Here is a 15,234-nt window from a genome sequence, read left to right as displayed (position 1 = left end):
TAAACAAAAAGGCAAAAGCCATTTTTATTCACTCCCAGGCTGTGTTTATAAAAGCTACCAGTTTTCAAAGCTTCATGGAATCACTCTGGATTTTTTTTAATAGCCAGTCATGTTTGTTTTAATACCCAAGTCTGTTGAGGTCGTGTAGTTCTGAATGTATTGGTGAGAGTTTGAGAGAGAGGCCTGACCTTAAATGTAATGCAAAAAAACCTCCAAACATGTAGCGGTGAAGTTACATGTTTAAGTAATGCAGCGGGCTGTTTAATTCTGACCCTCAGCGGAATGTCTCTCAGTTTTATTAAGTTATGAGAGCATTATATTTTCACTATACTGTCAAATAATTGCTTAAATATTTCAGGTTGTTGACAATCTGTGTGCTAGTCTGAATCTTTCTCTTTTTGTCTTGAGCCCAAACACACAGACACACTGACTAAAAGCACTGTGAGCCACACAGGGCACACGCCGATAAACGCCAAAGTAAAGAACACTTAAGAATATTTGTAAACCTCTTTATATACTTCTTTCTTGCAGACATTTCCCACATTTTGGCTACTACCTGCTAATAGATTCAGTTTAATTAACCACACTCAATTACAGATAATTAATCCCTCTGAAGCGTTCCCTTGCAAACCACTGCTACAGATTATCTCTCATTATGATCTTTCGGTGTGAAGAATCTAAATAAGGAGAGAATCACAATGCAGGACAAAGGTTACATGTCTATAAAGCAGGTTTTAAAAGCGAGCACAATTGATTAACCCACAGCGTGCCGCTACAGCTGAGGGAAAATGTCCATCGACAAAAATGTCACTCTTTGAAGAGCCTATTTCTTTGTCTTTCTCTAATCTTTAATTCTCTAATCAAAAAACAAAGTCTCATTCGATATATTTATTTAGCTTTGCCCTTGTTTGTGTGCACATTTAGTTCTCTCTTTGACAGCTGGCAGGATGTATCTACAAGTACATGGAGCAATTTAATGTCCAAAACTGCATTATAATCCATCAGTAGTTCTCATTTTGCTCATTTAGGGACTACATAATGGACAATTTAGATTGTTGCTTTCAGATTTTAATGGCAAATGTTTTTTGTAACAAAGCAACAAAGCAAAAGAAAGTCCACAAAAAATCATTGTAAAGAAGGATTCTGCAAAAAGGCTATATCAAGTCAGTGATTATTACAGGCCTTCAATGTATTCTTTAACCCACACAGATCATTCGTTCTATGGACTGATGGTAGATCAGTTGAGAGCTAAAGAAAAGCCTGTTGCCTTATTATATAAGACTGCAAGAGTTGGTGCTGCATTTCTGTGTGTAGTTTCAGTGAGAAAGGTTCAAATGTCCCCTGATGAGAAGCATTTAAAAGAATCACATTCTTGCCTTCATTCACCCATATTGATACCAGATAGTGACGTAATTTGTCCCAGAAGCGTGGCAGAGGCATGTCTGCAAGTACAGTGAATAAATGGGTTAACTGTCTCTTCATTAGCTGCCATATTCAATGCACATAATTCACATTCAGCAGTCTGACAGCACAAGTTTTAGCTCTTCCCGTTAGCCGGTTCGACAGCATATGGCGTGAAGCAGCAAGTTAGCAGAGGGAGAAAATGTGCCTGTGTGAAAGTGAGAGACAGTGTGGCTGAGACGGCGTGAGACAGAAGAAGAAAGGCATAAAGGAGGGATAATATGATCGAGAGAGGAGAAACGGAGTAATAGGACGAGATGGAAATGGAGCGAGGGAGGAGAAAGTGACTAAAAGAGGGAGAGAGAGAAAATGAGAATGTGAGGCGGATAATGGGAGATGGAAGAGAGAGAGAGAGAGAGAGAGAGAGAGCAGGTGGCCGGCGATATACCAAACCCGCCATGAAATATTCAATCTTTAATCAGACTCCCAGCATTCCCTAACAAGGCGTGAGAAAGATGAATTAGCCCTTCGAGTTTAGGGAGCTGATCCACACAAAGCTATCTCCTGCAACACACTCACGCCAACTAGAATCAAAAAACACACACGCACTGCTGTATCAGATGTGTGCCTTCTCTCTCTCTCTCTCTCTCTCTCACACACACACACACACACACACACACACACACACACACACACACACACAACAGCAGCTACAGAAGCCTCTGTAAGTAGCCAGTATGTGTAGCTTATTTTCACTGGGGGAGGATGAGGAGATATATCGCGGCTGAGATTAATGGCCCACACACCGAGTTAGGCAGAGGGACAAACAGACATGCGCGTGTCGACAGGAAGCAAGACATGCAAATACAGTCATGGCAGCGTTCCCACTCAGCTCCCGCTGCACCCTGTGCCACATCCTCGAGAGGAAATGTGTCGAAATAGCCCCCAGTCCAACTGTCAAAAAATTCAGTGAATGATGTGAGCTGCTGCATTATTAAAGCAAACTTATTTGTTCTGTTGTATAACGTGCTGTCAGTGTGCAGGGATATGGACAGATGCAGGGTCGATTCAACCAATAAGGTACGTACAGACTGTTTTAGGTGGACTTGTCATAATACTGCAAGCTATGTTTTCTGTTCTTATTTTGATGTAGAAGGCTGTGATGGATTCAAATGAATAGCACATCAAAAAATGTCTCGTAGACTGCTTACACGTCTGCATCAGAAAGATTTATGAGCTCAGAGTCAACCACAGAAATTTCATCATGAAGATTTTGTAATGCTGAAAGCCTCTCACTGATACAAAGATTATGAATCACTATTGTTTTAGATTGTGACCTCTGAAAATGCAAAACCGATCAAGTCTCCTCGTCCAGTTTCACATATGTCTTGTGTGAACCTCTCACATGGTTTCATTTAGGTCACTACTTAAGGCAGAAAGACATCCAATTATCCAATTTTGCACAAAAGTTGAGTATAAGAGAAAAACCTGGTGTTTTTGTACTCTTTCTTTCTTCCTTTGTAGCCTGACATTTGCCTGGAACCTGAAGAAGAAACTGAACGTGCTCCAGTGACGCTCATCATTTGTTTAGATTTGAGTCGCAAATTACATCACCAGCTGCTAATATATCCTCCTTTGTAGTCTGGTTGTACTCATCCCGGTGTTTTTGCCCCAAGTGGCAAAACCAGTTTGTTGTTTCCATCTTCTGCAGAAACAATTTTCTTGGATATTTTACAAAGTATTGTGTTTAGTTGGTGGTTGCTGACCCAAGGTTTCCCAGAAGAACATTACTCAAAGCATCACACTCTCTTGCTCTGCCAGCTTGCCTTCTTCCCATAATGCATCCTGGTGCCAGGTGTTGTTCAGGTAACAAATAGTGACATACTGTGTGTTATCAGAACCAGCTTTCACATTTTTTCATACGCAAAAGGTTTATTTTTAATCCAACGTGCTGGAGTAAAAGACTCAAAACAAAATGATAAAAGCACGTGTCACTACTGAACTGTAAGACTAGCACCACGTCTCCAGTGAGAAAAAGCAAAGCCACAGCAGCTCTGAAGCCAAACGATGACTCATCTTAAATGCAGCTAATTCTCTCAGTTCTCTCTGTGTATAGGGCGTTAAAAATAACACAGCGTACAATTTAAAAATAACACTGTTTTAACTAACAGAGACTTTTTTAGATGTGGCCGGTAACAGTAGGACTGTGAACAGCACAACATCTTCAAAAAGAGACTTCTCCAGTTGTATGTTGGATTCTTGAAATGTGTGAATACTGTTTTTTTTCCTAAGGAACAGGTAGAGACACCTACCGCAGACAGCCGGTGGCATTGCGGAGAACCTGGGAGGAGTGTAGGTGCAGTTTGCGGTCCTCTTGCGTGTGCGGGGAGGTGTCCCAGCCCGAGTGTGGGATGATCACAGCGTTGGTCAGAACGGCCAAAGCGTCCTGGATGATGGGCATCTTCAGGGCATCACATGATGACAAGTTCCACAAAACACCTGAGGATGGCAAGGAGATGGAAGTTGAAAAACAAAGAAGAGTTCAGAGAAAAGAAAAGGAAAAGCAGGAAGGAGACAGAAAGAAAGGCAGACACAGAAACATCTTCAGGCCAGAAACCACTTAAATATTTAGTAGGTTTTAGTGAGCTGCTTGATTCAGCAAACACTGCAACACAGACAGCTACTGGCTTTACAGCAATCTGAAGAGCCAGGCACATGTTCTTAAAACTAGCATGACAGACATTTCCAGAGCTTGACATGTTACAGGAAGTAAAGCAGGTATGGATAATGAAATTAACAATGGCAGACGACGCCAGCGGTTATTGTTCTATGCAGATGTCTGTGTATTCTCCATTGCATTGTCAGTATTCAGACGTGCCCTCAAAAACACTCCAAAATATCCTTCTGCCTTTCTGTCCTTTATGTAAATAAAAGCTTGCACAGAGCGAGTAAAACTGTGGCCTTATAGGCAGACGTAACTAGATTTAACCGATGATGCATACACCCATTCATGGGGCCAAGAGCATCACTGAGCTGTTTGAGTATAAATTTAGGATCTGGGCTTCGTGGTCATTAGTTATTATTGAAGATGTTGGCGGGACATGTTAGACTGCATTTATTAAAACATCAAATGAGGAATTATTTCATGAAGGTGGTGTTCTAGTCCTTCAGCAGACACTTGTAGAATGAACGCCACGCTGTAGTGAAGCTGCTCTGGTATCACTCAAACGCTGTCAGGAAGCTACCACTGTGTTTTGTACTACCCAAAACATGTACATGTACTGTTTTGTACTGCCATGGATCAAATAAAGAAACAGACAAACAATTACTGGTGCAGAGATATCTGTAACTATCCAACTATTAAGACTTTTTACTTCCACAGGAGTAAAGTCTGCTACGCTAACGCCTTATAACTAACCTTAAAGTTTAGTTTCAAGTCACCGGTGGGCTGCTGTAATTAATGATGTACTAAAGGCAGTAAATCACTTAGACAAAATTCCACTGCACATTTCTCCTGTTCTTAATCCTCACCTGAATTGAACATACAGTGACCAACCAACCAAGAAACTGGAGTAACTTTCCTCTATCCTACCACTTAAGGTCCACTTCTCTAGCCAGTTGCCACACACACACACACACACACACACACACACACACACACACACACACACACACACACACACACACACACACACACACATATAGTTCGCTGACTCGAGTGACTCACCCACAGAGACACACAAACACATACAGTGCACATATCAGGCTGAACCTATCAAGAAAAGGACAAAGAGGGTAAGAGGCAAATCACCATATTTCGACATTGAGCACTCCGATTTCTTGAGAGGTTTCACATATGTATAAGCTCACACTCGTGCACGCAAATTGTGATAACCTTGAAGTACTACAACGTCATAATTCTTGTTGACCTTCATCTTACAAATTGCCTGCGCTCTAATCTATGTATTCCTGTAATTATATGTTAAAGCATTTGAGAGTGTCCACCCATAGTCATATCTGCACTTATCTAGCACTCTCTTTTATGGTAGTAATTATAGCCGTAGTAGTGGTAAAGCATCCTATCCTCAGATCTGTGTGGGAGTGTGTGCTTGGAATAAGGCGTCCTCTCTTCGGAGCTGTGTTGTTCACTCACGGCTGAGCAGCAACTCTGTAATTACAGCTTCTGTTATCTGTCTTTGTGAGTTTGTATGAATTTGTTCTCGTGTGCGTTTGTGTGCACGTCTTTGAGTGCCATCTAAGCCCCTTGACAAATCAGTCTTAACCCTGTCTGCTGTTTGGACCCTGTGTGTTTAAGACGGTGCAGTCCCGCTTTGTGGTCAGAAGGAGTTTCTAAATGATTAGCTTCTGGTTCTATGACAGCAATTAGCTGGGAGTGTCATGTTAGCAAAACAGACTAGCTGCCACTTCATTTTTTCTCCTGCTCAACAGGCCAAAGGCGGCATGCTGTTTCTTGTTTTCTTCAGTAACCTTGGCATTTAATATAATAATTGCAGCTGACTTTTGCATCTGTGAGTCAGCGAATTTTGGTGTCTTTAACTCTTTAAAGGTGCCATTTGCTAAGCGTACAGATTTTGCTGAATATTAGCTTAGCAATAGCAATACTGGCTACAGTAAAAAACTACATCTCATTAATTCTACTAAAAAATGCTTTCTTAACACTTCTCATCTTGTTAGCTAACAAAATACGCTGTTATATCAAAGGACAGCCTAACTAGGGTTTTGTTCAGAGATAATAAATGATAAACTCTGACTTTAGTACCTTAATATCTTTAGAGTAATCATCTCAAAGTATAACACCTCATTAATCATTATTTTTGGAGCAGACACCATTATCAAGCAATGTTCACAGTTAGTGCCTGCTTTTAACATATGACCTGCTAAATGGGATAGTAAGGGACAGTAGACAGCAGTAGTCCAGGAGGAGGGAAGCAAAAACAGCTGGCAACTGCAAAGGCTGAGTGAGTTGCATGTGAGGATGGACAATAAGGAAGTAGAAAAGGACTTGTATCAGTGGGCTAGGCAGAGAGACTGAGCTAGAAAGGATGTGCAGCAGGTTAGGGTTATCAAGGGCAGGAATGGAAGTGTGCTAACAGGTGAGGAGAGTGTGTTAAGAAGATTGAAGGAGCAGGAGGTACTCATGAGTGTAGAAAATTAGAGCGTGGAGAACAGATGTGAATCATGATGTCACAGACATATGACGTGCAGAGGATTAGCAAGAAGGAAGTGAAAAGAATGAGGGGTGGATAGGCAGTTGATCCAGATGCCATACATGAGGAGGTTTGGAGATTTCTATGGGAGAGGGCTGTTGAGTTTTACACCAGTTTGCTTATCAATTTCAGAATGAGGCCTGAGGAAGAAGTTTTCTAGTACTCGTTTTCAAGAACAAGAAGCAGAGCTGTAGCAGCTACAGAGAGACAAAATTCACGAGCCATACCATGAAGATATGAGAAAGAGCATTTATGTGAAAATGGAGCAGTTGTTCCATTTTCACATAAATGGCCTCCTTGACTCCTGACTCAAACCAGTGTTCCTCCCTAACCAGGATGTCTATAGTCTCATCACTGAAAGAGTGGCCATTGTGGAGTCTTGGCCTGATGAGGTAGCTCTTCTGCACTGAGCAATCTGCTTAACCAGGTTGTTTGGTTTCCCCGATGTATAATTCACAGCACTCCTCTTGTAGTGCCCAACAGTATATTATTCTGTGCCAGGGGAAGTGATCCTTGGGGTGGACTAGTTTTTTGGTGTAAAATGTCTTGGGGGTTGAAAGCCAAAGAGACACAGTGTTTCAAGAAAATGTAACTCATTTGTTCTCATAATTCTGACACATAAGGCATCATCAAAATCTTTCATTTAGACATACTGTATGAATGAACAACAGTGATCTGTAGTGAGGAGATGAAAGAGAGCCTGGAGAAGTGGAGGTATGCACTGGAGAGAAGAGGAACAAAAGTCAGTTGAAGCAAGACAGAACACATTTGTTTGTGAGAGGGAGACAAGTGAAAGGGTGGGAAAGTGAACATGGTAGAGACGGTGACAGTAGATGAGTTTAAATACCTGGATTCACCATTCCAAAGCAACGGACAGTGCACAAGAGAGGTGGAGTGTCAGGAATGATTTATGACAGAAGAAAAGGAGAAGGGAAGCTTTACAGGAGAGACCTTCTATAATGTATACTTGGAGATGGCAGCATGAAAAAAAGAGACAAGTTGAAGATGTTAAGATTTTCATTGGGAGTGACCAGGATCAACTAGAATAGAAATGTATATATTTCAGATGGAGAACTAGGGTTGAGTGGTTTGAAGACAATGTTAGAAAGGTAATAGCTAGATGGTTTGGACATGTGCAGAGGAGAAATACTGGATATATTGGACAAAGGATGCTGAATATGGAGCTTGCACGCAGGCAGGAGAAAAAGAGACTACAGAGAGGATTAATGGGTGTAGTGAAGGAGGTAATGCAGAAGGCTGGTGGGACAGAAGAGGATGCTAGAGATCAGGTGTGATGAAGACAGATGATCTGCTATGGCGACCCCTAAAGGGAGCAGCTAAAAGAAGAAGAAGAATCAGCTAGGCACAAAGGTCTCGGATGTAATTTAAGTAAACAACACAATGCACCGATTATTTCTCTCTTGGACAGTAATGTTAAGTAGTAGTTGTTGTTTTTTAATGACACTAAAACTACAAGCAGTTTATATAAGGATAGTTTTGGTTATGTAGATTTTCAAAATTTCTGACGAAACCTTAATATGTTTTTTTTTAATTCCACTTGTTGCTAGCAGCATCACTTTGAAGAATCAATGTCTTTATATCTCTGGATTCTCATGCACACCTTATGAGACAGATATTTGTTACATTGTGACATTTGGGCCACACATACACCCACAGCATTCACACAATACTTGCCACAACCCATGTTAAGCATGCTACATGACTTCTGGGCAAGATGAGGCCCACACAACACTTGGCAGTGTGGTGACAGAGTTTTGCCAAAAGGCCCAAATGTGTCTGATATTTGGGCAAAGTAGCTCCTACATGCATGTTTATTTAAAAAATGATGCAAAGAATTAAGACATTTTTCCTGGAAAGTCAAGAGGATTGCAAGAGCTTGTAATTTGCAATTAATCCATGCATGCATGCCTAAATTGTTACTAAAATCTTTTAAAGTGTTAGATGTTGTCTATCCCAGTAGCATTTCCTAATCTGTGAACAACACAGAGGCTGCTTATTGTGATGAAAATAGCCAATTAGCTCTACATTCTGCAAAATCTAAAAATAATGCATTTAATGTCCTGTGGCTAAACTGTTGGAGCACAGTGTGTAATTTCCCATTGTTATAGATCACACATTAGTTATAGCCTGTAAGTTGATGTCATTTTTCATATTTCAAAATTTGATCATATAAATATCTATTTTCATCTCTTTTAACTTAGTGGTGTCTAAACAACTCTGACAGATCTGCTCTTCAGTATTAAATTTGGTCTGACGGACTTAACATGTCTGCAACTTGCAGTGTTCTAATGAAAAACAGTGACTCTCCCACAATGTGAATTTCCATTTTCAATGCATGCTAAATGAGTGGATAAGTAAGAAATAAACACATATTGCACATGTCAAAAATGCAATGAATGATGTCATGCTGCAGCTGCAAGACAAAGATGACTTTTCCCCATCCTGAGTAAAGTCAGCTGTTTGCCAGCATTGCTACTCGCTGTGCAGGGTATGACATCATCTCCCTGAGGTGAAAGGCAGTGGGATTTTATCTTTGATTTGAAACACACGCTCTCTCTCACACACACGCGCGCGCAGTCTCGTGCACACATAATATTGCCTCGATGTACACTGGCTCATGTTATTGCTTGCTTACACACATGGATTCAGGCATGCACAAACACTTGCATCCAAGCCCTTAAAGACATGCGCGCACACGCATACACACACACACAGTCATGAGTGTGTGACAGATGAAGGAGGTTAATTGCCTCAGCCTTACATCATGAGTGGCAGCAGGAGGTTGTTATGTGGAGGGAGGGGAAATGAATATGTTGGCTATGTCTCTTTGTCTGTGAAGCCATTTCCCATCTTTCATTTGCAGCGTACTTTCATCCCACTGTCATATTTCTCTCTTCTGCAACAGGTTCCTTTGTCCCCCACTTGATCTTGCTCTCGTTTCATTTTTTATTCCTCAAGTCTCCCAATGTATTTCAGTAAGTGCTTGCTTTTTGACACATCCTTGTTGTGGACCACTTTGAATCTGAGACTTCAGAGATTGCCATTCTGTTTGTGTGTCTACCTTTCCACAGGCATGAAGGTTGGGCTAGTCATCAGACTACAACTATATTAAAATACATCCGATTAGGACTGTAATTCTCCGACGTGAACCTTAACACTGCCGCAGCAAGAAGATTGTGGGTTCAAACCTGTTGGTCGTCTGAGGCTGAATTTGTTTATTAAGATTCTCCTTTCACTTTTCAACCAAAGTTTGATGCAAAAATGTTTTTTCTAGACGTCGTTTAACAGTCTGAGAAGACAGCTTGTCACTTTTCCTTTTAAACCAAATCTCAATGTTGGTCAGCCAACAAAGTCATCTTTTGGATGTCTATTCAACAACTATTATCAACTATTATCGAAGCCACATTTGAAGCTACTAGTACTTGAATGTTCACCCGTTTAAGAAAAAACTGCACACTCTACATCAGTGCAGTCAATTATCAGCTTTAGTTATTGTTTCCTTACGCACAAAAAGGGAAAAAAAATAAAAGAACACACTCCTATTACACAACATATCATACTCTCAAGCATATGGTTAAACCATCCTGCCCACTGAGCAGTACGGTATATGCTCTATATCTGTTGAAATGCATCACTGCACCTAAACTCATTTATGAGAAAAGTCAAGTGAACACTGTGCAAAAAAAATACATAAACCAGCAAAGATGTTTGTTCTGTCTCACAGGGAAGCTCACCTCTGCTAATGTGCTTTTCTAGCTTTTTCATCTATAGGCCTACAATTGCTATAAGTTCCAACAAGAAATCCCCTTCAGGAGCTGCTTGCATTCAAGTTACGTACATAACATCTCTAGGGAGCCCACGCTAGTGGTATGACCTTGAGAACAGCAGGGGGGGTTTTGTAGTAAGAGAGACCACCCTCCTCTGACAGACTGTGTACACCACCTGCCTTCTGAGTGGCTCCGCAGTCCTTTGAACAACTGAGGATAAATCAGTTGTCACCTTTACTAATTGCTGAAATTGTGCAGTAGAAACACAATGTAGATTACAGCTAAGGCAGCCCTGAAGATCACTGGCGACACGCTGAGCCAGCCGTCTTGCAGCTGAAAGTGACCAGGCTCACATTTTTATCCCTTACATCAGCGGTCCCCAACCCCCGGGCCTCGGACCGGTACCGGTCCGTGAGTCGTTTGGTACCGGGCCACGAGAGTTGAGGCTCAGGTATGAAATGTATGGTTTTGAGGGTTTTTATCGGTTTTCAGCGTTATTTTGTTATCGTTTTTATCGTTACCTCGGTTTTCCTGGTACTTTTCACGTGTGTTATGAATAAATCTTCTTTTTTCGGTACCGGTACTAGTTTTATTTTGTTGTATTTATCCGCGACACCTTAAAGGCCGGTCCGTGAAAATATTGTCGAGCATAAACCGGTCCGTGGCGCAAAAAAGGTTGGGGACTGCTGCCTTACATGACACAGAAAGGAGATTTCTTAAAGCAGGGTCAATGGCAGCACAAAGATGCATCGTATGGATTTGACTTGAAAGAACAGCCTACGTGCAGCTTTTATACCGATCTTGACTGAATAAATTCACTGAATAAAAAGGTCATGAAATATATGTGAGATTGTGCTGATATCAGCAGACTTAATTACAATGGCTAGTTCTGTCATGGTCGGCTGTGTGGCAGGCAGGCAGGAGTGGTGGACCCAAAATGCAGGATTCTCAGGACACGAGGTTTAGACAGAAAATGCAGCTTTATTGCTGGAGCAGAACATCAAGATAAAATAAAACTCACAAAAGCAAACAAAACGCTAAACAGAGATGCAGGAGGACTGGAAATCCTAAACACGCAGCAAGTGAGGGTGAACAGACGTTAACGATGCGACACCGAGTAGGGGAAGACACAGACACTAAATACAAGAGGTGAACGGAGCAAAGAGGAAACAGCTGGGAGACACGGCTGACGTTGATTACACTGACGAGACAGGGAGAGCACAAAGCTGAACGCACTGACAAAGGACACAGACCTACAAAATAAGACAGGAAGCACACGCCAGACAGAGACAGACTCGTAAACAGGCATAATGACGTCATGGACAAACAGAGGGACATACGGGCAGAGAAGACCAAGCACAGGCAACCTAAACCAAACATAAGGGCAAGATAACAAAACCTAAACCAGACATAATCATCATCGTCATCAACATCATCATCAGATAACTAAAGAATCAGAATATAATTGTAATCAAAACAGTATCACCAGAGAATAACCAATCCATAATGCAAAAATAAACCAAAACATAAGAAACTCAAAATGCTGGGTCGACCCGACCCAGGACCGTGACAAGTTCACTGACTTTTTTGACTTTATATCAGTATTAGGGGTGTCATGATAACCTTGTATTGATGATATTTAAAGGTGAAATAGCAACACTGTGTGAATAATATGGTAACAACTGTGTAATACAGACTCAGTGTGATTGCATTTCTACTCAATTTGTCCAAAAAGGCTACACACAATCAATAAAGTTACGGTTGAATTCAACAGATTGCGATGATTATTCAAGCACTACAATCATGAAAATCTGATATTGTGATTGAGTTTTAATCTGTTTGGCTTTATATTATTTTAACACCTTTCTTCAGGCATCATATGTCATATCCTAAAGTTTTTAGAATAGGAGGAGAGCTGATGTTACCATGTTTGTCAGCGTTGCACTCTGCAGCTACTGATACTGGCACATAATCAGAGCAGCGCTTTGTTGGCCCAGAAGTGACACATTTATAACCTCAAATTAAAATCATAGGTGTCAGCTTTACTCTGTTGTCATAATGATTACTGTTTAATCACTTGGTCTACACTGGCCTATAGCTGTGTGCATTAATGAGCCTCAAAGTGAGTAATTATATTTACACAGTTTGGGTCCTTTAATGACTTTGTCACTGATCACTGGAAACACTGTGGGGAAGCATTTTATATAGTTTATGTCAAGGTCAACCAGAGTGCTTCTGCAATATGGCAGAAAGAAAGTAGGAAAGGAAGAAGACTTGTGGTAATATCCCATTCTTCATGAGATTCAATCTGGTTTTAATGAATGGACTTATTATTTACCTGTAATTATGAAAGAGGCTTGATATTTTCTTAACAGAGGAACTGCATTAAAAATCATTTTAAATGGACTGAAAAGATAATGAGCACCGTAGAACTCAAGGGAACAAAACTGCTGCATGTTTACATAATTAACTGTGGATGTGCGGCATGCACAAAAACATATTTTTGCATTATTTCCACTGATTTTAAGTCTTGTGCAGCTTTATGTTCATCTTTTTATATCTTTTCATGCATTGGCCTATCAGGCGTCCTTAACTATTACATTCTGTTAATCAAGAATTGTTCTTTTAGTCCTCCCTTTTTTCATATGAGCCCCTCACTCTATCAAGCTGATGTCCTCTTTGCTCTGCTAAAGCTTGATGAGCACCGTTGCTGGACTGCATCTAGACTGTGGAGCGTTCCCATCAGTACGACTCTGACAGCTTCCATATCTGCTTCTAACCAGCGTGAACAGTCCGGACCTGTCGCTTGCAGTGGTGTTTTCTCCCATGACTGACTAAAAAAAAAAAGTTGTATTGTAATGACAAGTGGAACCACAGCTACTGACAGAACGCAAATCTGTGAAGGGAATAAAGAAGTTAAAGAAAGCGCAGCAAGCTGTGAGTCAGAGGGGGCCGATGTCATGTTATTAGCACTCCTCTGTAGCTCAGATTAGCTAATCATTTTCACCAACATGTTCATAGCAGCAATAAATGGACCTCGTGTAGAATTAAAATGACTAAAACATAGACAGGTAAAGCTTGGGGTTAATAAAATAACTGTTCGGTTTTCTCAACTGAATCCACCATGAGCTCCTAGTTCTTCCTGCTTCTCTGTGACTCTTCATATATCCTTTACACCACATGTGTCAAAGTCAAGGCCCGCGGGCCACATCCGGCCCGGCGTACATTTATATCCGGCCTGCGAGATCATTTTATATAGATGTATTATTATTGTTATGCATGGCCCGGCGATATGAGGCGCTAATAATATACAAACTACAGATCCCATAATGCAGTGCGGCATCCTCCTTGCTGAACGCTAGGCTAACTGGGAACATTCCCTCGTCAATGGAGAAGCTCTTTGGGGGTGGCGTCAATCAGGTCAAACTTCTGTTATTGCGAAGCTAGCCGCTCACAATGGCGAAGAGAAAAGTTGATTCTGAAAGCAGAACCTTTCAGCGCCAGTGGGTGACTGACAGTGTTGGGAAGGTTACTTTTAAAATGTATTCCATTACAGATTACAGAATACATGCCCCAAAATGTATTCTGTAACGTATTCCGTTACGTTACTCGATGACAGTAACGTATTCTGAATACTTTGGATTACTTAATATATTATCATACTTTGTACAACTACGCGAATGTACTATTGCTGTGTGATGTCAGCTCGTAGCTGAAAAATAGCTTTACTTTGTTGTGTGGGTCAACTTTTCTTGCGAGAGACAGAGAGAGGCGTTGAAAGGCTGCTCCAACGGAACTTCTTGTTTCGGAGGAAAACACAAACACAGTGTACAGTCGAGTCCTTACTTACAACTGGGCTCGTCAGGCACTCTTCTTGGCTGCAGTGGTTATTATTATATTTACATGCTTCCAGCTCCCGTTTTTGCTCGATGACAGCTCAGACTTTTCCACTATCCTTTTTCTCCCTCCTATTGCTCACAGACACATAACGGGTATGGCAGTCCATTCTCAATGCAACACGGACTACACTGCCCATGAGGCTACATTCTTTAGAGCTATGCCTATAGCATTCTGCCTGGTAGCTTAGCACAACAACAACAACAACAACAACAAAAAGGCGCTCTCTCACCCAGGAAACACACAGTCGCAGAGAGAGAGAGAGAGCGTCGCCCTGTAACCATGGCAACCGTAACGCTGCCACCTGGAACAACAGAACGTAGCTGTCAAACAACACCCAAACAGTCCTGACCCACCACAATATGAACCAGGAAAGTACCGCAGTGTAATCCATTTATTTCAACAAAGTAACTGTATTCTAAATACCACCTTTTTAAACGGTAACTGTAACGGAATACAGTTACTCATATTTTGTATTTTAAATACGTGACGGCGGTACATGTATTCCGTTACTCCCCAACACTGGTGACTTAATATATGTTTACAGACATTGCTGGTAAACCCGTGTGTCTTATCAGTGGAGCTAATGTGGCTGTAATTAAGGAATTTAATTTAAGACGGCACTACCAGACAAAACGTCAGGATAAGCTGAAAAACCTAAATGCAGAGCAGAAACTACAGAAAGTAGAAGCCTAAAGAAGAATCTGACATTTCAGCAGACTTTTTTCACCAGAGCAAAAATCACAAAGTGAAGCTGTTGTGAAAGCAAGTTTTATTGTAGCAGAGGAGACAGCCAAATCAGCCCGGCACTCAGAAGAGCTGCATGATGAAGGTGTGCGACGTCTTGTGTCCAGACAAAACGCAGATTTTGGCAAATGTGAGCCTGAGGAGAAATACGATTGCTGATCGGGTTTGTGAGA

General features: G+C 41.2%; 1 protein-coding gene across 8 annotated transcripts in view; it reads right to left on the bottom strand.

Moving 5' to 3' along the window:
* ctnnd2b (catenin (cadherin-associated protein), delta 2b) overlaps nt 1-15,234 on the bottom strand; it is a 236,594-nt gene that overhangs the window by 31,388 nt on the left and 189,972 nt on the right. For all 8 annotated transcript variants that reach the window (XM_085440168.1, XM_085440170.1, XM_085440172.1 and 5 more), the window contains one exon: nt 3,714-3,900. In XM_085440168.1, coding sequence (XP_085296294.1) covers nt 3,714-3,900 — 187 coding nt within the window. The remainder of the gene's footprint in view (nt 1-3,713; nt 3,901-15,234) is intronic.

Source organism: Copadichromis virginalis, linkage group LG18 (genome assembly GCF_057382275.1).
Source record: "Copadichromis virginalis isolate Kocher_CV1m ecotype Utaka linkage group LG18, C_Virginalis_male_GT1.1, whole genome shotgun sequence".
NCBI classification, from domain to species: domain Eukaryota; kingdom Metazoa; phylum Chordata; class Actinopteri; order Cichliformes; family Cichlidae; genus Copadichromis; species Copadichromis virginalis.
This window is presented reverse-complemented; position numbering and strand designations above follow the sequence as displayed.